Here is a 26,256-nt window from a genome sequence, read left to right as displayed (position 1 = left end):
CCAAGGTAAATCCTCCCAAGTTGTGGGTTTTTTCAGTATCTAAAATCAGCTCTCGTAAGAGCTCAGGGTCTAGAGTCCAACACTGTTGTTGCAGATTAGGGGAATCTGGCAAAATTGCTTGGGCTGCTGCCATGTGGATCTGCTGGTAGAATACAGTATGATAATATGTTGAATTTGGCTCATTACTCTGAAGAAATGCTGCCATAGACACTGTGGGACACAGATTTAGGAATTGGAATGGTTCTATGTAGGGATGATCTTGGGCTCACTGCTCTAGACAGAGCTGTTATTAGTGCTGTATGCCCAAGATGGTTTGTGGTTTGTTTAGGCTTGTAAAGCATCCATTTTATGCTCCTACATAGAGAGAGAAATAGGTCAGACTTACCAGAGTTTTAAATTGATCCACCAGAGTTTCATCTTTTTTGTTGTAACTTTTACGCTGCAGGCTCGGAGATTCATCCTCTGGTTCATTCGTTGTGCACTTTGAAATTTTGCTTTCATATAAGATCAGACCTAAAGAAGCATTTACAACAGTGGGCTAACTGGGACTGGCTAACAGAGGGATTTGTTGCTGGATTAAAATTTTGAGTGCTACGTATATTAGTCTTCTCCCAAGTGTAAATTGTTACATTTAGCTTCAGAGTTTACTCCCAGGTAGGTCAATAGCAGGATGCCAGTGCTTTTGAGAACTAAATTGTAGAGAACTGACAGTCTATAAATCTCATGCAGTTTGACCACAGTGTCAAAAACCATGTTAACACTGGACGTGACTGTGAAGTCTTTAAACTTTGAGGTTGGCTTAGTATATTTTTATCTCATCTAGAATGATGTAATACAATGAGCACACCTGACTCTTGTCTTTATTACAGGAATTAGTCTAAGCTGTGGTGACTTCTGCAGTCCAGATGAGTGATAGTGGTAGATCTGACCTTCAGAGGGTGTGGTTTTTTGAGCAGCAAAACAATAATCTCTTAAATAGCAAAGTCCAATCTGTTCTTCCTTGGGAGAGTTTCCCTCCAACTGTATATCAGATTGCCTTGCCATGCATCTGATAGCAGCTGCTTGGACAGTACTCCTAAACTTGCTCACCTGTGGTCCCAGGACTTGCTTTGTGCAAGTCAGCCAGCACACAGCACTGCTGGGGCCATTTCAGGTCATCATACTGTGTGTGTGTATGTGTGATGTTGAATTCAGTCCTCTGTGTGCATGCATTGGGCGTCTGACAACAGGTCACTCAGAGCTGGCATCTTTTATTAGTCATGAAACATTTATCTTCAGTGATGTTTAAATAGTTAATAAGATTAGAAGCAAATTTGAATAAAACCAAAACCAACTTTTCTCCCCACAGCTTAAATAAAGCAGCTCTCCATCCCCTCATTCTCAGGCAGACCTAGCAGTGCTTCTGTCAGTGCAGCAGACAAATGTCCAAGCCAGGATGAAGGACACTTGTCTATCTAAGTGAAAATAAAGCAAGAAAGATAGCTGAATGCTGTATGTGCACTTCTGAAAGCAGAGGTTGATGTTCTGCTTGCTTTTCAGATGCTCTCCTTTGCAAAACTGTAGTATGAGCTGAGGCTTTGGCCTGCAACAGAAAGAGATTGCTGCTGCTGAAAAATGTCTAGTTAGGGCTGGGCTGGATTTTGTTTTCCTAATAAAAAGACCTAAAGAGACCAAAGTAGGGATGAACACAACTATGAGCTGCTTTAAAGAGCAAAAAGTCTTTTTGTCTTTTGCCTTTGTGACTCCTAATTTCTCATGATAATAGTTTTAAAAGAGTATATTACAATATTTGTGAGAGACAAGTAAAAACCAAGGAAGAAATTCACTGCCACCAGAGCAAGTCACCTAGAAGCATACGAGAAAGTTCATCTCTTATGAAGTACTCCTGGGAAATACTTGTTCTTCTCACCATCACTAATTTCAGCAGAGATCCGTGGATACGGCTGTAGAAATAAACACAGCTGTGGAATGTGGCATAGCAAACAACATGCTGAAACCTCTTGGCAGAGAGTTGTTTGCCAGGGAGCCCAAATGCAATGCTTAGTCCATGGAAAAGATGGCATTTCGAGTTTTGGTACCTTTGAATTTTTCAGAAGCAAATATTTATCCCTAAACCTGCTCAATCTAGCCCTGTATTTACACATAAGGGGGCAGTGTGGTACTGTTAGCCAAGTGCCATGGAGGTGCACATCAGATTTCACTATTATATATTGCATCATGTTTTAAGAAATGGCTTTAGAACTCAGCACAACTAGAGCTTTGTCACTGCCTGAGAGTGCTGCTGTGTCTGTACTGGGGAGAACCAGGTTGGACAGCTTCCTCTCTTCTTTGTAAACATTTTGTTTTTAGAGAGGTGCTGTTTTGGCGCTCTCTCGTAGTCCCTTGTTCGTAGGCATGTGAAGGAGGGGGAGACAGTTTTCCTTATGCTGAGATGGGGAACTTCAAATTAGAGCAGTTTTACCTCCCCCATGGCAACATTCACTTACTGGAAAGGAAGGTAATGTTTCCACTGAAGGTTTTCTGTGCACACCATACATGCACTGCTGCCCAGTTTTGGGAATATGATAATTTCTTCACTGTTTTCATGGAATGTGTCCTTTCTTGATTATTTTGTACCAGCACAGTCTTTTACCTGCCAGTACAAAAGTGATGATTACATGTCTGTAAGTCAATGCATACCTGGGATCTTCGGTCATCTTCTTCCCACACATTAATATTCAGGGTTAGCAGGCCAGGATATGATGGCATTTAGGGTCTTTAGTACTTTTAACATGGTGTTTTGAGTGCCTTACTACAGGATGCTTATGGCATTATTTCTCACCTGTCTGACTTTTAGTGTCATCCTGAACCTGACACCTGCTGTTATTATCCAGAAATGTGTTATCTGTGTTGTCCCTTTATAGTTTCTGCATGAATTTCTACTTTATAAAAAGCTTCCCCTGAAATATTGATTACAGCTGTCCTCTGCCACTTGTCCTTGTAGTAAATATTATAAAGTTGCAGAGCACAGGAACATCATACACTGTTTCATTACATCTTGTTATATCACTGTGTTGCATTGCTGTGAGGTGTACTGAACAGACACAGGAGTTTTCTTACACAGTTCCTGTTTGTGTTTATCTGCTGCTTTGTCTTTGCTAAAATACATATGAAGCCAATTTGTTCATGCCATGATCACTTGTAGAAGGCTGCTGGCAAATTGCATGCCAGCACAGTGATAATTTCTAGTAGTAAATCAGCACTGTTGGACTGTCCCCTTTGTGTGACAGTTGAAGTGCTATCAGGTACAGTGAATCTATGTTGTTAGTTAATTCAGAGAGAAATGACGTGGTGTTCTGTGTGGAGTGGGGATATGCTGATGGTCGTGACTCAAAAGATAAAAGGATGACAGCAAATGCAGTCCTTTTTATATGCATCTTTGTGAATGTCAGTATTTAATATAAAATTGTCTCAATATGTAATAGTTAACAGAATAAATTCTCACGTGGTTTGTTACTATGGTATTTCTCATTAAAAACCCCTGCCCACAAAATTTTCCCCTTGCTTTCTTCAAGAGTGTGGTGTTTCTTTAATTAAAATGGCTGATATAATGATATCACAAGCTTTGAAAATTAAAATCGTATTCTGGAAAAATTACAGGTTCTAGCTAAAGCTATAAAGCATTTTGGTTACTGGTTCCTAAGTTAGTATCTTTCATTTTCTCCTTCCCCTCCATCCTAGCTGGTAAGTGTGGCTGCAAATGTTTTGTGTTTGAATTAACTGATTGGCAGCTTGGTTAATGGGTAGACAGTGCTATTGGTTATTTCCATATTCTATTTATCTATTTATTTATTTATTTATTTATTTTTAAAGCACTCATTAAAAACCCACGGCATACTCCCAAACTTGAAGGAATGGATTTTTTGGCTCCTGTCTGCTTTGAATGAAATCCAAAACAAATGTTGTTTGATAATGGTTTACAGTTGCATTGCACAGGTTGCTCGTCATGATAAATAATTAACACCCTTTGTGTTCTTGATTGCAGATTTTCAAAACCCTGCCTGATGCTTCTTTCCCTGAGCCAATCTCTATGTCAGTATCTCCTCCAAATGCCCCACCAAGGCAGTCAAGAAGACAAGGACAGCGTATTAAGAGGCCTCTGGCTGTTTACAATCTCTGCCTGGAGTTGGATGATGGTAAGATGTTAGTAATAATTTCAGTCCTTGCATCAGATGGGCTGTGTATCCTATCTCCAGGAGGTGTTTTCATTTCATGTTTCATTTGTATACATGTGTGGATGCACATGCACGCTGCTTTAATTGCTTTGGAACATGCAAAGCAGCAAGGAGAGCTACAGAGAGAGGACAGCAGGGAGTACTGTCCTGTGACTTCTGGTTAAAAGTAGGACGGACTGTCTTAAATATGCTTTTCTCCTCTAAAAAAGAAGCAGCTCCTGTTTCTTTGGGGAAATCTCTTTGACCTCTACTGAAGATTACACAGCCATAAGATAAATGGAGAGAGAACTAAAATTAAAGCAAATCTTTTATGAGAAGAGCTAATGCACTTTACAGTTAAATTCATCTGGATTAAAGGCTCAGGTCATCACTGCACTGGAGAATACCACTACTTCACTTGAATCTTTAATACCTTGCTGTAACTAGCAGTAAATACTTGTCAACTTGCCTTACCACTAAAAAGCAATGAAAAAAAAAAAAAAGTCTTCCTTTTGTGTGGAGTCTGCAGTAGCAACATACAGTGAGGCAAAGGGTGTATAATAACATCTTATGTATTCTGACTGTTGGCCAGAACCAAAATCATTTTCCTGAAATTTCATTGCTTGGGGGTATGTACAGTACTGAGGAGGCAAGTCAGGGCTCATTTTGTATTACAGTGTTCCTCCACCCTACTCCTTTTCTCTCTCCTAATGTTTTTTGCCAATTGTCTTTTCACATGAAGAGCCCTGGGATCAGGGCACAAAGTCCAGTTACAACAAGTGAAAATAAACAGGAAGGTTTTGGAATCATGCAGTAGTAAGAGATTCACTGGTGAACTGTCACTAAATTAGTATTTAACAGTGGTTGGTTTCATAAGATAAGACAAATACTTATGACAGCTGTTAAGTGCAACTTTTAGAAATAAACTCAGGACTGTTTATAGTTTCAAAGCCAGTTTTGCAAAGAGTCAGCAAGAAATTCAGCATTCCTGCCATCAGATTTGATTCACCAGAGAGATACAAAATCTGTGTCTGTCTCTTCTTGCATCAAATGTGAAACTAAATGCCTTGACTAGAAGATATTTAGGGATATCTGCTTAAAAAGCTTAAGATGTGTTAATTTGAATAATATGCTCCCAAAAGCTAAGAAAACACTTGAGCTGCATCTGGAATAATAAATTTATCCTCATCTGAAAAACAAAGGTAAACTGAAGCCACTCACAGAGCTGCTCACATCTTATTTTGAATGTGAATCCTAGCAGGACCCAAGAAGTACCACAGCTTCTCAAACTCCATGGAGCAAGGTGCACACCGAGGAGTTGACTTTGACCCAAACACTGCAGACAAAAAGCACTTGGTGGGTTGTTTTTATTCTGAGAGCCAAAAATGCAGTGTTACTGTTGAAAACTGTTATATAGATTCTATTTTGCCAAAATGCAGTCCATATTCTTGTCTAATTTGGGCATCTTGGCAAAGAGCTGGGATTGTTAAAGGCTGTAATAGTTATATTTCATGCAGAACCTCGGTGCTTGTCTGGGAGTTGTAGTGGGCTGTGAACTGCAGAATAGCCTAATACATCATGGTACACATTAAAACCATAGTGAGGGCTGAACTGCTGCAGGTGAAATTTCAGTGGCATCTGGCAATAATATTTCCCCTTGTAACTGCTGAAAAAATACCCTCTGTGGTCTGTAAAGCCACTACCAAAGGCAGCAGGATGCTCAGGCTGTTGGTAGCTGCTGGTCACGTGCTAATGGCTCTTTTCCTTGTTCAGCCAGCCCGCTGTGTCAGGACAATGTAGTTGGGACAATGGCTCTTGGGCACGTGTGCCATGCACATGCAGTGCTGCAGTGCCTGGAGCCCAGCTGTGCACACTCTGAGCCACTGCCCCAGTGGCTGCAGGCTCTGTGGATCAGCCAGGCTCATGAATTATCTAGTCCTGAGTAGAGCTCAGTGCCTGCAAACACACTCTGTGGCCTTCGGTTGCTTTCTTCTTTGGAGAGGGGGTGAAGGAATAGAAGTGATCCTGGGCTTCATTCCATATTTACCTAGTTTCTTGGCTAACAAATGCATGTTTTATAACTGCTCTTTGGAAGATTTTATCCTGTGTGTGTTTTTAACAGGAAATTAAACATTAAACCCCTTCCCTCCCCCCCGCCCCCCCTTATTCACAATGGCATGAGTTAAGCACCAGGCACAAGCCAGTGTTTTGTATTTCCTGGATATGGCAAAATTATCATAATCTTGTTTTAAACAAGCAGCTGATACATATTTATATGTAAATATATTTGTAGACAAATATATCTCTAAAGTTATGGTAATTGTATATAAATATTCTCTATGCCTTGAAACTAGAGCTATGTCGGAGACAAAATCTCTCTGTGCTGGAAAACTTCTTGAGTGTGTTTCTTTTAGGATTGTTATGCAAACCAGGAAATTGTTAGAAAAGCGGAAACAAGTCTTTAGCTATCAGCTGCTCCAGGGAGTTAACAGGCTTCAGAATCCACTGCTTGAATTGGAAATGCAGGGTTCGGGCCAGGTTTCTTTTTAAAAGCACGTTTGCAGTCGAGAAGCTTCTTGACTGCACAGAAAATGTATGCAGCAACCACCCAGAAAGGGCTGTAAGATATATAAATATTGATAGATATAATAGCTGAAGAACACACGCTCCGTTTGATAAAAATCTTTATTTTGCCTTCTGGTAATTAGCTGTACTGAATTCTGATAGTGCATAGATTTTCCTTCCTTGTACATGGCAATTAGATGATTAAACCCATTTGCAAACAATTCAAGGATTATATTTACTACCATGAGGATCTTTGTTTCCTGAAAGATCAACTTGAATCACAGATGATGCTGTCTGTTTTTCTTTCAACTTCTTTCTTCTTTGCTCTGTGGTAAGCCATGTACTAAATTTTCACTCTGAAGTTTTTTGACATCCTAGTTTCTTTTCTTAAGTAGAACTTGACCTAATGGGGAACTCTGAGCTACTTTCATATGTGGCCCAGACCCAAAGTTCTTGTTTCAGCAAAATGGAGATTTGTCTGAGATTTACATTAAGACCATTTCCTGAGTTTTTTAGCCTTCTAAATGAAGATTTGGGATTTGTTTTTTGGTGGTGGGTTGGTTTTGGTTTTGGTTTGTTTGGTTTGGTTTGGTTTTGGGTTTTTAATGGCTCTTTAATTTTTTTTTTTATTTTGTTGGGGTTTGGTTTTTTTAATCTATGGAAATTGCTTTCTTCTTTCCCCCTCACTATCTGAATAAACTTTATAGTGAATAGCAGTGCAGAAACTCCTGTGACTTACAGTCTCAGCTATGTATAAATGACTTTTCATTGCCTCTGTCTCTCTATGCAGACAGAGAAAGACTCTTAGCTAGATCTGGAAGTTGTTTATCCTGTTCTAAACATGTCATGGGGTCTTTATTTTCCATTTGGGCAGTCGGCATATATCAGAGGAGATTGCTGTTTACATTTCTCCTAGAGGGCAATGCAGATTTAAAATTTAGTTCCCTTACAATTTTATTTAAATTTTAATGTACCTTTCTTGTCTTGTAGCAAATGCAACAGGTTTGGGATTTCTCTTGTTTGTTTGTTGCATTCTTTTTCTTGTTTTTTTTAGTGCCAGAGACTTAGAGATTATTAAACAATTTTTGCAGGGCTGTTAGAGCAATATGGGAAGAAAAGACCTGTTTAAGTAGACTGTGTAATGCAGTCCATCCAGGATGAGCAGAGAATCAGCACAAGTTGCATAAGTCACACCTGGAGTCAAGAAATGGGTCATGCGTGGCACTTTGTCCAACAACAGAACAACTTCTTTTCTAAACGAATCTGAATATACATCTTAAACCACAGGGCCTGCTGATGCCTTATTCTCTTTGAATACTCTCTAGGTGCCAAAATTTCTCCTTGGCACATACATGGACATAGCACATTAGTGTCAAAGGTAGGCTGCACTGTTCTTTTTTTAGGGCATTTGTGTCCTATCCCCCCACTCTGGAATCATATGGGGTGTTTTTGATAGCCTGCTGCTGCTGTAAATTAAATACTATATTTATAGTGATTTAGAAAACAGATACTTCTGCAGAATTTGAAAAGAAATAGAAATTAGAACTGCTACTTAACCCTTCAAAACTTTTTGCTAACTTATATTGCCCTTTGAAGTATTTCAGGACACAGTTATGAATGGTATGTTAGTGTTGAATAGAAGTTGCTGGTCTTGATTTGTTTTTGGGGATTGGAGTGAGACAGTGTCTTAATTTGGGTGATAAATTAATTTCCATGAATTACTGTGTCATTCAATTAAATTACTTTATCAGAATAAAATGTGATACGTGTAATGGCTACATAGCAATATTCCCTCTCCCTACACTTCCCCCCCTCACCATCCCAAACACAAGTAAAAAATCATAAACTTTATTTGGAATTACTGAACAGAAAACCTGTATGTTAGAGGAAGCCTTGGACTTTACAATGAGACTGGTCTTCAGGGCTGAAACAGCCCAGAACTGCAAGGTTGCAGGTGTGAAACCTGACCTTGAACTCTTTCTATTTCTGAATTTGCTGCTTGGAAGTGTTTCTGTAACCTGGCACATAGTAGGGGAAATGGAAAGAAAAGCAGCTACATAGGCATATCAAAAAGCCATAAGGCCCTGCAACACTTGCTTACAAAGCTATTGTTAACAGCTGAGCAGAACACAGCTATGCTGTCACAAAATAAATGCACCAATGTTAGTCATGAGGGGAAGATCAGGATGACTGCTGTTTGCCATGTGGAATTTCTGACAGTTTGTATTTCATCTTGCTGCAAGAGTAGCTCCTGCAATTCTATGTGATTCATCACAGCTTTTCCCACCTGATGGCTCCAAGTAGGATGTGTGCTATACAAACTTAAAAGTCTTTTTGAGCTACTGCCAGTGAAGGTAAAGCTTTTCCTTTTTCTTGTAATTGTGGGTCCTACTTTCCTATCAGAGAGTTGACTTCTGCTTGGAGAGCTTTGGGTCCATAGAAGGTCTTTTTTTCTTTTTTTCTTGTTTGTAAGAGATACAGAATAATTTTGGTCCATACTTTGCATGCACAATATACATTAACTGGCCATTTTATCCCTTCGAGTAATCTTTTTGCTGCAGTCTACTTGCTGTGCTGCTAGCAAAAATCAAATTTGTGTCATGATGTAGTAAACATCTCCTAACTTTTTCATCTCGTTGAATGAGGTGTATCAGATCTTCATGGTTGGTGTGAGAATTGCCTTAGTTTCATTGCCAGTGCTTGTCTGTTTTCAGTGTATGAAATCTAGAGGCTGTAGAAATGTTCAAAGTAAACACATCCACGTGTTCACACACATGCATAGAACAGGACTCAGGGGGCAGGGAAAGGGAACTTGAATAGACTTAAAACTGCAATCTGAATTGAAAGAAGGAACAGGGAGAGTTCAGCAGAATGGGTCAGTCTTTCCTTGAGGCCAGACATTATTAAAAATCTCTGACCTCCTGTAATAATCCTTCATCTCTTTAATTCTCTACCTTCTGCACACAGACACACAGGGGCAGATAATGCTGTGAGAAGGCTAATTTGGCATGCTAAAAGCCATTAATCCTGGGCATGGAAGTCACTGACAAATCTTTACTACATGCCAGCTGTGCCCTGGCCAACATCTATTGGTAAAAGTAAATTCTTTCACCCAGCACACAAGAGTGTAAGTAGAACAAAGACTTCAGCTCTTCAGTCACCTTCCCATGGATGAGAACATGCATTGCACTGAATTAGGGGTTTCCTCATGTGCTCTTGCTTCTCTTCACTGGTGACAAGAATAGCAGAGATCTTGCAGGGGAGAGCTGGTGAACTTTTTATAGGGCTGATATGCAAGTTAGAAAATATTCCTCTTCTTGTTTTGCTCCCACTCTATCAGTGTTTTTGATTCAGTCAGAAAAAAATGTCTTCTTGTTTGCCTGTTAGCTTCTGGAAGTTTTTGTCCTATTTGCTCTTCTTTTTCTCTCTAATTTTCTGTTTTCTTCTTTTGAAAGTTGCACTTAGTGCAAGGTGAATTACATTGCTGTCACTTCTTTCCTTCCCAGCTGTTTTGCTGAACCAACAGGGAGATTGAAGGTGTTCTTAGGGGGGATCAACAAACCTGTCACCTGGATGTTCAATTGAAACAACTGACAAAACTTCCCCTAAGGGCTGCTTATCTTGTTTTCTCTAGTTTTTTTAACAAGCCATAGGTATCCTGCTTGATCCATTCCTCTACTGAAGTCACTCTTATGGCAAAAGGAGATGAGGAAGGAGGCACAGCCAAGTGTCAGCAGCACAGTGACGGCTTTCTTGTGAGAGACACAATGTGGTAGGAGTTAGTCCTTGTCATTGGCCAGGTTGTGGAATTATTGGTGAGAAACTTGTTTTAAGAAGTCATAGGAAGTGACTGCATGTGAAGCAAGCTTAATAGCAAGAGAAAAGGAGACAACAGCATGATGTTATCCCTGTTTGACAGCTCAGGGAAAGAGCTTTTGAACACCTTACCTTTTGGGGGTGGAAGCACCCTTACAGACACATCTTCCAGCTTCTTGGTGCCAAACAGAAAAGGAAATGGAGTAATATTTTCATGGACTTGGAGTTTTTGATGGTATTTACGAAGTGCTTCTGACTTAGGGAACTTTTTGGCCTGGTGATTGTACCCCTTCTTGAGCTGCTCTGGTTTTTCACAGTTCTCATTCTCATGGATTAAACTAGAGCTGTTCCCTTGTATGTTTCAGTACAGACCTGCACCATAGGTAAATGTTGCCTGGACTGGTGGAAACCCAAACTCAGTGCTACCAAAAAAGCTATGGAAGAAGTGGGACAGTCTGTTTATCTTACTATTTGTCAGAATTTTTGGGAAGTAGCTTCAGTTCATCGTTGCATTCCTCAGCCATGAAATTGGTTGGCATCTGGCCAGACTGGTAAGGCTGGAGATCATGTGTGGTTTCCTGCCAAGCCAGCTCTGGTAAAAATGAGTAATTGTTGAGTTTAGATACTGCTCTTGTTATCATGGTGTGCACAAATCAAAAGAGGAACCCCTCTGCAGGCTTGTATCTGATTTCTGTTGTTTCACTATTTAATTATGTGAATTAATTAACATCCCAACATTGTATCTGTGACTGTCTTGAACTGTTTTTCCACAGCTTGAGGAATGAATGGGGATTCTTTACCCATTTTAATTTTAGCTTGCTCAGTGAAAGGCTATGTGTCCTTTGGATTTTATTGAGGTAAAATAATTCAAGCAGTATTTCTTCTGATTTTGAAAGATGGCCTGCAGTAAGGGGGTTATTCATTAAAATAATTGCTAAATTTTTACAGGTTAATTGTTTAATGATACCGGTTAAGTGTATCTCTAGAAAGATGCTTGTTAAAAATTGAACTTTGCATTTTGAAAATGGACAAAAAAATCAAAAAGGAGGAGGCCAGGACAGGATGATGGTCCCCAAACTCCACTTGCCTCTAATTAACTTGCAGATGAGCACATTTCTTTCCCTTTCCTAACCCCAACTCAAACACCTTGTGGCCCTTTTGGCTGCAATTCTTGAGTTGCATCATCCAGTCTTGAGGCAAATTCTGTCTAGCACAGCTTCCTCCTTTTCCCTGATGTATCTGAACCATTATGGAGTTGGGGAAAACAACCTTGCTGTAGGAAAGCTACTTTGTGCCTAATATATGCCTGCTACTACATGCACACATTTGAAAAATATATCAAAGTTGGTCTTTATCTAGGAAAAACTGTAGTCAGTTCAAATAATTGTGTTAATTATTTTGTCTGAGAGAAAAAAGTAGCTGGAGCAGGGATCTGATTCTTGCTGCATGTGCTCTGTGTGACAGCATGAAACTGATGGGAATGTGGGTTGTCTGCTGTCCATTTGCTCTGCTGGCTTGAGGCTGGATGAGTCTCTGATGTCTGAATTTATGTAAGAACTAACTGCATACCAGGGCAGGGCTGCATTGTATAGGGTTTGCTACACTCTGGGGTTATTAATGGGTACTTTTGGATAATGGAATGTGGTAGTACAAATCTATTTTTCTGAGTTTTTACAGGAATCTGACCTCCAAAATAGCCATTATTCAGGAGCGCTGAAATAATTCTCTTGTTTAGTTTTAGCATTCACTATGGTTTTAACCATAACTTTTTTAACCAAATTGTAGGTCACTATTAGTTTGCAATCACGCTTTCACCTTAATTTGGAAACTGCTTGTTTGAAAAAGCAGATTCTGTGGTCTGGAGGTACTAAACAATTGACCAGTTTTAGTAACATGACAAATGAAAGTACACAGCTTCTTAATTTACTGAGAAACAGATGACTTGGCTTCATTAATTCTGAAAACTTTTTTAAAGTTTGAAGAAGTAGAAGAATATCTGAGTTCCCCTGGTGTTTGGTTTGATTTACTACAGGATGAGCAGTACAGTAAACAGTGAATAAAGGGGGCAGCCCTGCATCTAGAAAAGGCTCTTCTTGGCTGCAGATTCCTCTGATAACTATCACAGAAAACTTTCTCCAATGGACTTACTTCTAGCTTTCCAGGAATGGCTGAATCCTTTCCAGACTAGTTGGTACATCATTTCATGGGATCATTTAAAGATTTATTAACTGTGTGAAGAAACTTTGGTTATGCTTTTTGTGTCTGTTTTCTGTAGATGCTGAAGATCTAACACCTGGAATTAAGTACTTACTTGATCAAGGATATTTATGATACCAATATTTTTTTCTGTCCCCGATCTGAGATTCCTATTAAAATGAAAATATGGTACATACCCATAAATAAGTGTAAGAGCAAAACTACTTTCTACTTGGTTGAACTTCTGGATTATTGTGGGACATGAGCTATTTATGGGGAAGGAATGTTTGCTGTCTCAGAGCGGGATGCAGCTGTGGTGCTGATGGGGGGGACGGGTGGCTGCACAGCAGTGCAGCTGCTGCTTCCCCACCTCCTGATGCAGAAAATTGCAGACTTGAAGGTGGCAACAGGGATTTTCCCTCATCTTTAACCTATCTCCTCAGTAATTGTCCCCATCATCCCTTGTCTATGACTCTGTTTGTGTCAAAGTTGAGATAGATTTTATCCTCTTATTTTACCATGATCTATCCATGCAATGACCACTTAAAACACATATGACAGTGCTTTTTGGTGTATTCTGTCTATCTCAATAGAAACAGTTACATATTCCTCATTTACTCCAGAAAAATTCTCTTTCATAAACTATATTCATTCTCTGGTTACCCTTAAACTGTAGACATTGGTTGTACTGTTGACATTAAAGATTAGTCTTGCTTTTAACATTAAAACATGTAATTCATCAGTTTACTTAAGCTGAAGTTGGAAGCAAACTGTCTCTTAAGCAAGTAACTGATAGTGTTAACTCTGCTTTTCATGGTCCTTAATACAAATGCTTTTTTCTTATTTAGAATTCTCAGAGTAAAGTAAGGATCTGATTATTGACACTGCCAAAGTATTTCGGGGTTTTTTTTTCAACTTTGGATGCCAACAAAAAATATTCTTAGACTAGCCAGATGGAAAAAGGAGAAAAAAAGGCAGCGGGGAGACATGTCATGCTCAGTTAGGTAGAAGCTTAGTTCAGATCTGTGGTAAGGAGGGTCTGAGAGCTTTTACTATCTGAGGCTCCTTCAGATAAAAAGCAGAAGGAATTGAGGGTTTTATGTATTTGCTGGATATGAGGTAGGTGTTAGTCTGTGCTGGTGCTTTGGGGGTATCTGTGATTATGAGAAAGGGTGACATGAGGCAGGGAAGGGGGGAAGGAGGAAGGATATTTGGGTTAGAAACTGAGGGATTAGTAGTAGCAGCTAGACACACCAGTAAATTTTTAGGATCAGCCTAAGATATTTATTATTTTCTGGATGGAGCTGGTCTGAACCATGAACAGCCATAAAGGCAGAGCAGAGGGTGTCTGTTGCAGAGGCACAGTGAAAGCTCAAAGGCTTGGATGAGTGTTGTGATTAGATCAGTGAAACAAGAAATTCATTTACATGACAGTTTAAAAGGATCCAGGCAGTCAAAAAATTTAAATAGTATGCAAAAGGTGATGAGAATGTGAAACAAGTTTTAACTATCTTGATAGTAAAATTGGATCTTACACCTATTTGTGTAGGATGGGGACATGAATTGTAGAAGCAGCTTGATGGCAGCTCTAGAAAAATGGCCAAGCTGAAGGCACTCAGAGCCTTCCCACAAATATGACGAAGGGAAGGTGAAGAGTTGATGGCTGGAATGTTGACAGAAATTTGTGAGATGTCATACAGACTTACTGCTTTTGTACTGAGAACCCTCATGTCCTTCATCTGTTCAGGCTCTCTTTGGCACCCAAAAATGAGTGTAATATGAGAGAAAAAGGAGGGGGATTGACATTTTTAGAAGGAGAAGGTGAAGGCACCAAGAACACCAGACTGTATGCTCAAAGAATAATATAAATGAGCTTTAAAGGCAGTCACATCTTGCATGTTTTAGAAGGTAAGAGCTTATTAGAATTCAGGTGGTTGGAAAGAAGAGTAGGAAGTTTCTGGAGCTCCTCTTTGAAAGGACCTGTCAGTCCAATGTGGCAGTCAGCTTTTTCATAGGAGTGGGAGACCTGACAATGCTGCTCACTGGAGAACAATGCTGGAGGTAAAGAGGAGTGAGAGGAGAGAAATAGTAAAAAATACTGGACTATCAACATTAGGAGCCCCTGACTTCTGAGGTAAAAGGAAACCCATAAAGCTGATTCAGTTCCAGCAATGTCCTTAACATGCACTTAAAGAAACAAAACACGTCAAAACTTAAAAGACACATCTCCAGCAGCTTAGGGTCTTTACTGGTTCTACAAAACAAACTGCAGGAAAAGGGCAGGGGGGTGGAAAAAGGGGAAATAGCTAGAAGTCCATGTATGTTACAAGTTCTGAAGAAGTGTCAAGAAGAACTTCGTTATGATAATCAATGTGTAATCAAGCAGAGATGTTCACAGGTAGGTCTGTTGCTAGGTGAATATTTTGAATAATGCAAAGTCACCTAAGTTGTCTGAAAAAAGGTCTCTGGTCATGGGGTTCTGTAGCTTGGCAATGTTAATTTTTAAAACATCTTGTAGCTTGCTGAAGATGTTTGAAGCAACTGGAGGAATGCTGTTGATGTAGCAGTATTTAGAGAGGTAAATACAAATATTTGACAATATATTTGCACATGGGACAAAGTTAGGAGAATTGCAAATAATGACAGGCAGTAGGAGTTGTGGTTGTGTGCTAAGCTGCACCCATTCAAACAAAATAAGTGCGGTTGTATTGAGAAACAAATGTACAGATTTTAGAGGGAAAACGTAGCCCAGAATTACAGAAGGGAGCACATCCTTAGAAACAATGACTTTGCTAAGTCTGTTGGTCACAGAGGCTAATCAACTCATCCTATTATTAATTTACATTAATGGCTAAAACAAGTGCCAGCCCTGGATGTACAAATAGGACTGATGAGTAGGGGTAAGCAGTGGAATTAATGCTTAATGTCATTCTGATGGAACCACAGCAAAACCCCATAGAATCACATCTGATGTAGCCTCTTCAGAGAGATTGCTGGGAAATTGTAACAGCTTTATAAAACAGGTACGGGGTTGCAGAGCTGCAAAATCCCTCCCAGTAAGAGATTTGGTGTAAAACTTAAAAAGGAGATCATTGAAATACACAGCACAGAAACCTGATATGAGAGGTAATATAATAATTAGTAGTGCTTATTATTGTCATGCCTGAAAATAAAGCCTAACAAAGTGAAGGTGCATGCATTGATTGGCAAGTCTGTTAATTAGTAACCAATTGATTCTTCATTCCCTTTATCATCTGCTGATGTTTTCGGACAATGACTATTTGAAAGATGTAGTTTGACCCCAATGTGAGATGGGCATTAATCAAAAGCAGGTTATTAAGCTGAATGAAGAGATAATGAGGCACAGTTCTGTTACCTCTGCCATGCACAGGAGGTACTATAATTTCTGAAGTTAGCAGAACTTCTGGCACTGACAATACAGGGTGAGGTCTTTGTGCTGTTGCAATCATAGCAATGACCCTATATTCTGAGGATTTAGGTTTGGAGCATATATTGTTTTTAATCATGAATATGTGCTAGATGGTCATTAGTCATCTGTATTTGCCGTTATACAGAATTGCCTCTTCCTGAATAAAAATATTGTTTTACTTTACAAAAGGAGATAACTGAAGACATCAGAAATGTAAAGTGTCTTTGAACATGTTTTTAGAGGGTTTTTACTTAATCCCATAGAATTTTGCAGGCGTTTTCCTGTTTAAATACCTGATTTGTTTTTACTGTGCAAAACCCAGTCTTAGTTTTGGGAGTTCAGTGCAGTACAGACTGTGAGAAAATACTGGCTCAGGAAGGAAGAAGTAAAATTTGAGGAAAGATTTAACACATAGTTTAATTTAAGATAATGTCAAACATAATTGCCTGTATACTACAGTCTCCAGTGTTGACTCTGTTGTGCGTGACTCAAGTGTTCAGTGTTTTGGGGTTTAACTTCTTTGTGTTCTGGGAAACAATTCAACAGATATCCTCTGCTTTCTATAGGGAGGTGCTGTGAGCTGGTCATATTTGTAATATTAAGAACCAGATTAATATTCCTTTCAAATGTGTTTTAGTAATGCTGAGTGAATGGTTGAGGTAAATGTGACCTTCTAATAAGGTATATGTGGTTTGATAATCTAGACTGTGCTACTACTACTGCTTTGAAAGGAAATTGGGATGGATTAAAAGGGTTTAACTCTAGTTCTAAGGAATTCATGAAGTAAGGTTGCAATGTCTGATCTCTCAGATGTTTATCACTGTGACACATACATCTGCAAATGAGATGTAATTAATTAGATTTTACCTGACACTCCTGTGATTCTCATGTTATGTAAATGTGAAGCAGCAGCACCATGGCCTTGGTGCAGTGGGGAGGTGCCAGGTGAGCAGGATTGCCACAGTGCAAGTGACTCATTTTCCCAGGTAATGTTCTCCTCCTCAGAGCATATCACACTTTGGTGCTACAGGCTAATTTAGATCCTTAAATTAGCAGCTACTTGGGGAGAAATTTCCAGATGATCACTTTTATCATTTCACTGTTTTCAGTTGTATGTCATTTTACTCTCTAGGGAAGTTGTTCTCTCAGAGCTGCTGGGAGGGGGTGAGGATGAGATGGCTGGGGAAGCAGCTGAGGGCTTTGCTAACTCTGAGCTATTGTAGCAGAAGAAATTGAGGCTGTGATAGAGTTAGGAGAAGGATTTTTTTCCATCAAGGGTGGCTTTTCATTGTCCACATTTCATTGTTGTGATGTTGCACTTTTCATTAATTAAGAAAAAAATCATAAATGAAATCATTGCAAGAGTAGTGCTTAGCTTGATGAAATAGAGTTAAGCTCAGTTGTTCCCTGAGCAGATGCTAGTTAATTTAGAAATAGAAAGTAATGTTGTACAGGACTTCATCTTGTATATTACTATTTATGGGAGATATAACTTGTCAAGACAGCACAATATTTGAACAGCTTTTGATTGTATTATTTTGATGCTGGGTTAGGACATAGTTGTTAATTTTTTTTCCCCAAAATCTTTTGGGCCCAAAAGAGCAGAACTCTTTTACAAAGATGGTGAAGACAATGGTATCTAATCCACTCTAGACATTTCTGCTGGTGTTATTTGGCAGGCTTGTGGGTTGTGTTCATGAGTGCTACTGGGAGTAGGATGGATGGAGGAAGGGATGCAGGGAGCCTTGTAAAGAGTGGCTGGAATTGATCCTTATTACTGTTAAATATTAATATATTGAAAACAGCTACAGGCCCCATTTGAGACTGCTGGCTTAGCTGTGCTGGATACTTTAATGCTTGCAAACATCCTCATTTCATGCACCTCTTTTAGAATTTCTGAAATGTCCCGCTGATGTTAAAAAATAAAGAATGAAAGGAAAAGCCTATGTGGGTGAAGGTTAGTTTGTCAGTGAAGAATGTGCTGTTTGGCATGATGTGTCAGCATGGTTTGCAGTGACCGCTGTGACACATTAGTAACTTAACCTCATGGTCCTTGGGATAGGAATGCTATTCCTTTAATGTTTTCCTAATCAATCATATTTGAATATGTTGCCTCTCAAGTGATATCCTAAGAGTAGCCTAAGAAAACAAATAGATCAGAATACAGTGAACTCTCTTAAAAGTAACACCATTAGAAAGGAGTAATAAAAGTAACATTTTTGGGTATTGGGTGTTTGTTAGAGATCTCTTGCTTATTCTGACCTTTCTAAATGTCATTGTTTCATGTTTGAGAAGACTGTGCTTATTGTATTTGAGAGCACTCATTTCCTCAAATGTGTGTTAAATTATCTTTAGAGACTGTGTTTTTAGGGAGACAAATGCACATAGCCTAAACTGTTTTCTTATCAGAAGTGTTGCCTTTGTCTAAAAACACCTCCCCAAAATTTAGCATTTCATTCACATAAAACACAACTGAAAAGGGACTGGGAATACGTTGTATGTGAAGAAAGCCTGGTGAGAATAGTGGGGGAAATTGTGCAATGATACCTTTTGGGGAAATACAGGGAGATTTCTTGTCCTCCAAAACACCCAGTGGAGATGGAACAGAAGTTTCTTCTCTTACATATTTCAGGACATTATCTCCAAGGCAGACTATTTGGCTTTATGAGATAATTCTTTGACTGTCCTGACTTGTTCTCTCTTTCCTAGCTGACAGTCACAGCTCTCCCAGAGAAGACACCCCAACTGGGAGCATGGATTCTCTTTCTTCCCAGTCTCCAACACCTGCATTCTCCAGCAGCCCCCTTGGGCTCTTGGATGAAAATCACCTTATCATGGACAGTGGAGATCTTGCAGGCTGGACAACAAATCTGTAAGTAACTGAATATTAGTTAAGGATGTTTCCACTGGTATGATTGTGAAACACATTTTCCTTTGCAGTTTGGTGAGGAGTGATTTTTAGAAATTGCATATAATTGTGTTTGTTTTCTTCTGCTACAAAAATATGTGTTTATGTGTTGTGGTGGAGCTTAGAGCCTACTTGAATGCTTGTAGGAAAAAATGTTCTGTTGAAATCTACTTCATTTTCCTGTTACCTGTTATAACATTTTAAATGGTTTTAATTTTTTTTAATTAAGCAGTAAATATATAATTTATTCCTCTATATGATATTTACCCTAGTTTTATTTCAAGAAAATATTAAGATACATTTAGATGCCATACTGCTAAGATTTTGGGCCCAGCTTTGGGATTGGATAAACACACTGCAATGAGTGTGTGCTCAGATGCTATTGTCTAAGAACATTATTATTTTTAATCTCTTCTTACCAAATTAAGTGCCTGGTTTCCAATGGAAGTGCAGTGTGTCACGTCAGTGGATGCTGTAAGTGTTCTGTTTTTGAGCGTGACTTAAATTTAGCAAAAATTGACGTCGAAATGTAAGTTCTGACTCTCTAATACGTGTTCAGGTTTGATACACAAAAAGCTGACCATAACTTGTTTTTAAATCAGAGTTGAACTTGAATTGAATTCTCTGGTTTGTTATTCATTCAGACTTTAACCACTATCAAGACAAACTTTTCCAGCCTTTAGTGCCAAGAACAGTGGAAGGAGCAGGTCTGGAGAAAAGATCTTTTACAAATATTTTCCATAATGGCATTCTGAGTAGCCAGCTCTGGTGATGAAACAAGAGTAAAATGTATGTGTAGATGTACATAACACATGAGAATATATAGATAGTCATAGAGTAATTATTAATTATAAACTGCTGACTTGAGTGTTTATTAACTGGAACAATTTTTTTCTCTCATCTGTATTGAAAGAATTCCAGATTTATAGGTATTTTCCATAAATATTGTTTCTTCAGTAGAGGTTTAATCTTGTACTATCCTCTAGAAGTGAGTAGAGTTAGCAACAAATTGTACTTACCAAAGAGAGGTGCATGTGTGGAAAAGATGCTGTAGTTGGTATAAAAGTGGACTGTCAGTGAAAGCTAATTAAGGAACACAGGTTTAGCAGGACACTGATAATGTCACTTCAGAGAATAAAAGGGGGAGTGTTGGTTTTATCCAGAGAATTTGGGAACTTCAGGTGTTTGTTAATTTTTGATGAAAATTAACAAAAAAAAATGCAATTTTTTTTTGTTTGTTAATTTTCATCAAAAATTATATTGCACTGGTGTTTTGGAAACCTGACTTGATGGCTTGAGGTTTTCTTCTCAGTTGGAAACAGTACTTAGAGTTCTCTTTGGAAGGAAAAAAATAAAGGTGCATGGTATGTGCATTTAGATAATTTGTCAAAAGTAGTTTCTTTCTTCCACTCGCCTGTCTGTGAAGTCTGCTTAAGAGCTACCTCTGTAACAAGCCTGGACAGTGACAGAATAGTCTGTGAACGTTACATTCTTTCTTTCCTCTGCTTTCTCACCTCAAATTGGCTTCTCTTCCCCTTCTAGTTCACATGACTCAGAGGGCCCTGCCTTAATAAATAAAACCCAAACCAAAATATATGTAGCTCTGGTAGCTCTCACAGCTCCAGGAAATGTAGCACTGGCTGTTGGCTGTAGACTATTCTCATAAGATGGACCAACCCTTAGAGTTAGGTGAAGAGCAAACCTTTCTGTTTGTGCAGGATTTCAAAATGTTTTGTATTTTGAGCCAAACTGGGACAAAATCAACCCTTACTTAAATCCACAGTATCATTTCTCAAATGGTATTGCAGGTGTTCACTGAGCTGCAGCACATGCCCTAGTGAGTCTAGGGGAGATGGAATTATACCAGAGGATCCAGTTCCTCGGGTTCCTGCTGATGTTTGTAACACATGGGTGTTCCGTGTCAGAGATCGATCACTCCGGAGTTATGCAGTCAACAAGGTGATGGTGACTTCTTTGTGGCAGAAGAGTTGCTTGCAGCTTTTCCCAGGGGAGGCATGTTGCATTGTGGGTCAAGATGTGTCAGATATTTCAAGAGCTGGTTTACGCCAGTAGCTTGCTTTAAGCAAGAGTACGTGATGGGTAGCGAGAATACTTTTTGTGGTATTTGTTTTCAACAAAGAAGAAGCTTGGTTTTTTTTCCAGAATGATAGCTGTTGTCACCATGATGTTTCTGGGCAGAGATTTTTGTGATGCATGCCCTTTCCTTGTCCCACCTAACAAAGCAAGAGCTACCCTCACCTCTTGATGGGCTCTAGGAGGGGCTCTGTGTCCAGAGTGGTGAAAGAAGCTGAGAGAGCAAGGGCTTTGCCACCAATGTGAAATATCTCACAAAGCCCCGACTGCTCAATTGTCACATCAGTATTTAGAGATGTGCTGTGCATACGGTGTAACTTGAAGGTGATGTTTCACATATGTGCCATTCTGAATCCCCGTTAAGCTGTTGGTTTTCATGTCTGTAAGTGTGTGTGTCTGCCTGATGCTAGATTTTCTCTGAAAGCTCTGTGTGGATCAGACATATGTCCTGTGTTGTCACGTGCTCCTGCAGGGGTGAGTAGAGACTTGGGTGATGCTTGGCAGGGGTGGTTCTCAGTGGAGACCTGAGTTTGCTGCTTTAAGACTATCATGCACCCTAAACTTTCTTTAACCTTTTTCCTGAAGTTATTTTTAACATCACACTTCCATCTAGAGCCAAATACTAAAAATAAATACGTTTTATTTTTACATACACTCTATGGTAGAACATAGGAGTTTCTTTTTCCCCGTCAATCACCAAGTTACACAGAGGTTTTTGTAGACACAGGATTCAAACTCCAGATAGCTAGGATGGGTGAATTACCACTTCTACTTGATGGAGCACTATGTCATAAACATGTACTGTTTGAAAATACCTTCTATCCAAGGATGCTTTGCACATGGTGATTTCAAACATAATAAATTCATAATTAGAGTTGTGAGCTGAGTAAAGGATTGCTCTCCACTAGTGTGGACATTTTTTCCCTTCAAGGTAGAGCAGCAACAGCAATCTCAGTTTAATTAACAGCATTTGCACTCTTCCTTTTTTCCTCTCTAACTGTCCATACAGACTCTCCTACACAGTTTCTGATTTTTCTATTGCATTTGCCCAAAAAGTAAGTAAATCTGCCACATCTTTTCTTCAAGAGGCTTGCTGGAGGATGTGACCCTTCCTAATTGGCACTGAAAAATAGTGCACCCTAATCACTCAGATTTTTATTCCTGTGGTGAATTTTTTAATAGTTCAACACATGTAGTTTCTTAAGAGGAGTTCAGGATTTCAGCTACTAAAGGGCTGGATAGCCTTTCTCAGCTAGTCCCCAGACTGTTTTGATGGTAGTGATGGTCTTGAGCTTGGAGATATGGATTAGAAGTAGTTAGGGGTAGCTGTTAAATTGCATTTGAACTGTGAAGCTGTAGTCAATCCTCCCTTTTACCTGCAGTTGAAAGTTAGTGATACAAAATTTGAATTTCACCCTATTGCACTATGGCTTTGCACATGCAGAAGATAACAGTGATAGCTAAACTGGGTATACACTTCAGTGTCTAATAAATATACCTAAGCAAGTAAAGACAAAGTCCAAAAATTTAAAGTCCTCTTAATAGGGAAGGAGGTGGTATTGCCAAAGTTTCAGTATCAGATGTGGAGTGGTGTAATTAAATTAAAACAGGGCGAGGGAAACTTTTTTTGCAGCTGCTGTGGTTTGGTCATAGAATTTACTTACAGAATCATTTATTGATGATCCTGTCCTGTTCAGCCTTTACAGAGCTCTGGCTGTAATGGCAGCTCACCTCTGATGGATTAGTACAGGTTTCCCTCATTGCAATGACTGATTTGTCAAAAGGTGGATTACAAGTCATGTCCTAAAATACCGTGGACTGCCTTATGTCTTTTTTCACTTGACCTCAGAATGGATCAAAGAAGCTGAACACTTGGTATTCTCTGGACTTGCTAGGTGTTGTAATTAATCTTTCTGAGGACCTTTTTCTGATAAGGAAAGATTTGTTGCTGTAACTGGCCCCTTGTTGTCACAAGATTTCTTTGTGCTTACAGTACAATGCCCTGTGCCAGGGCTTATCTACAGACCTTACAGACTTACCCCTCACAGAGCTGGGTTTTCAGAATTGGGTCAGTCTTCCTTTTTTTGTTGGAAGTATCCTACACTTACTGCATGATCACTTCTTCATTCAAATCATGAAAACTAATGCCTTGTTTCTCAGCTGGAGAGTGTATTCTTGGGATCTGAGACTGCAGGGTGTCTGGGTTTTCCAGGGGGCTGGAACATGGTGACTTTTGATGGTTGTTCTGGATGGAGTTATGATGCAGGATATGGAATAGCCTTCCTCAAGATGATACTGAGCATCTGTTTACCTTGCTTGTTTTTGTTTCCCTCTCTAAGCCTTTGGGATTTTGCAGTTCAAGGGGATGGAAAGCATTCCTGTCCCTCAAACATTTTCAGTAGTGTAGGTGGGTGCAGGGCTTGTTAAAGCAATTACATTTCTGGGCTAAGAATGCTAAGATTCATGGTTTCCAAACTGAATCTCACCTTGGATGCTTCTGTAGGAGCATGCAAGGTACAGTCCTGATAGTCCAAATACCAAAGTGTTCAAGGCCCAGAGGAGAAATGGAAGCACCGATATAAATGGATTTTCAGGAACGTGCAAGGGACTAATGGAAGATGAAATAATTAAGTCTTTTTTTTTTCTCATTTCTTATGAATTTTTCTTAATTGGTTCTCCCAACAGTAAAATATTCTGTTACCCAGTTCAATGGTATGTAAGTGCTACACTGTGGATCTAGTTTTGGGGTTTTTAATATGCAAAATGGTGACAAGATCTGTGCTGTGCAGCATCGAGGGTCTTTTTGACCATGCTGGGAAGATGTTACTCATTCTTCATGAAATCTCAAGCTGTTCAAATTGCTGGTGAGCAACCTGATGTTAAAAGAGCCATCAGATGGCAAGGGCAGGCAGAGATAGTGGTGTTCTGCACATAACAGAAGCCTTGGAGATAGTTATTAATTTTGTTTGACTGCTGCGTGAATTCCCATCAGCCTTGTTATATCTACATCAGTAGACGGCATGTCTGGTCCCCTTAAAATGGCAATACTTTCTTTTTGGTACTTTCTGGCAGTGCTGTGAATTTGCAGTTTTACACAAATGATGAGTGACTTCGGTTTCACTGTCTTGAAAACTTTTTATAATATCTAATGTCACCATCCTGTTTTACTGAAAGAAGGTGCTCTAGCTGCTGTTGGGTCATTGTGCTTATTCTGCAGTTTGTTTTTGTTTCAGCTGCCACCTCTTCAGTGATTCAGCACTTTGAGAGCGGGTTTAGCGGAGCAGGCACTTCTTTTTGTACCCTTTCGTTATGCAAGCAGAGCAAGAGCCCTCATTTTGCAGCTTCTTTGAGACAGGCATAATATAACTTAGTCATGTGGCTCGTACAAAACAGACCTTGCCATCTCCTTGGCTGCCAGGGAGCTTGACAGCAGCACTGCTGTGTGAGCACAGGGTAAATGGTGTGTGTGCTCAGGGCAGGGAGGGGTGTGCATGCAATCACTGACATGAGCTAAAGTTCCCTTTTTAAATTTTTAAAATTTATTATTATTTTCTTTTCTTTGCATTCCTCCAGGGTAACACAGCCCCCTCATTGTTTTTTTCCCTGAAAGGAGCAGTGGTGAGCTATAAGCCTATAGATGTACATATTTCACTTTTGCTTTGTCTGAATTATCATTTAAAAATGCTTTTACTTGGGACAGCTGCTGTAGACATTAGCTTTGGATTTACCAGACTGGTGTGAAAGATCATTTCACTAATGTGTTAGCTGCCTCACTGAGACTTCACAATCCAAGTTAAAAACCCCTCTATTTCAGTGCTGACTGATGTGCTCTGTATAAATGAGGGTTCAGGAAAGCTGTGTGCATGTCACATACTTGAAATTTTGAGGATGCAGTTTCTTTCCAGGGGGAACACAGATGGGGAAATTCTGGCCTTCTGTTTGTCTCCAGCTTTGCTGCAGCAATGACAATTTCTAGAATTTTGGCCAGATATTTTTCTGCTCCCCACTCCCCAGGGCACAGGGGATTTTAAGATGCAGGAAGACGTGGTGGTGGTCACTACTGGATTGCATAAAGAATCAGCAATAGCCAACAGCCTTTGATACACACTGTCATCTTGTAATGAAACCTTTCAGAAAGCTTTCATTGAGTTTGTCAGCCAGACACTGTGATACGACAGCCGTGGCGCTGCCAAACTTGTCTGAAACAACCCTTTTTTTTCTCAGGAGTTGCAGTGTAGATTCTTTTCACAGACTCTCTTCCTTGCTCTCAAGATAAGAGGCTGCTCTTTAGCTGTGTTACCTTAGGAACCAGCCAGATAAACATCCAATAAAATCTTGTTTTCAGAAATTTCTTGCTGAATATCAGTACAAAATCTCTAGCTTATTTTCAGTAAAGCCATTCCCCCCTCCTCCCTTTTCCCATCGTTCACTATGCTAGACAATAGCATTTTTTCCTCAAAGAGAGATGGTTATGTCAGCCTTTTTGAGTTTTTTTCCTACCCACAGAAAATGCATTGCCTTCATTTTAGCCTTAGGATTTCTTCCACATACCTTCTTAAAGTTGAGATGCTGTGTGATAACACGTGCAATACTTTCTAATGTAGCATCATCTTGATAAACAAGGTATGCAAATCTTTATAGCAAGGCAGCCAGGCTGTGACAAGAGCCTTTTCAAGGAAAAAACAATAAAATCTAACCTTTTGTTGCTTACACACCACAACATTGGAAATTATTTTTCTCATTGAGTAAAACCTTGTTTCAGTAACAAGAATTAAGTGGTTCCTGAGGTAACCAAGTACAATAAATAAAAAAAAAAAAACAACCTCACAACCAAATCCGTAAATTCTAGGACGTGCTTCACAGTTAAAGCTATCAACTCTCTTTTTTCTTTCTTTCATTCTTCTTACTGTGGTGAAGCTATTGCTATTGAAAAATGTGTGGGGTTTTTTGTCTCCTGCTGGATGGTAGAGCATGATCTCTTGCCGGGTAACCAGGAGCCTGAAGTGACAGGCAAATTCTGCTGCAGTGTTTTCCCTACAGCTCTAAAGTATTAA

At 39.4% G+C, this 26,256-nt stretch overlaps 1 protein-coding gene across 2 annotated transcripts in view; it reads left to right on the top strand.

Moving 5' to 3' along the window:
• The window catches only part of ARHGAP10 (Rho GTPase activating protein 10), a 137,715-nt gene that overhangs the window by 99,650 nt on the left and 11,809 nt on the right, over nucleotides 1–26,256 (top strand). For both annotated transcript variants that reach the window (XR_011679894.1, XM_071431479.1), the window contains exons 19-20: nucleotides 4,025–4,175; nucleotides 18,910–19,072. Coding sequence is in view for 1 of the 2 variants with exons in the window: in XM_071431479.1 (XP_071287580.1) it covers nucleotides 4,025–4,175; nucleotides 18,910–19,072 (314 nt within the window). In the remaining variant the exon portion in view is untranslated. The remainder of the gene's footprint in view (nucleotides 1–4,024; nucleotides 4,176–18,909; nucleotides 19,073–26,256) is intronic.

The sequence above is a fragment of the Agelaius tricolor genome, unplaced genomic scaffold, assembly GCF_023055355.1.
Source record: "Agelaius tricolor isolate 1412-34295 unplaced genomic scaffold, bAgeTri1.0.p SCAF_8, whole genome shotgun sequence".
Lineage (NCBI taxonomy): Eukaryota > Metazoa > Chordata > Aves > Passeriformes > Icteridae > Agelaius > Agelaius tricolor.
This window is presented reverse-complemented; position numbering and strand designations above follow the sequence as displayed.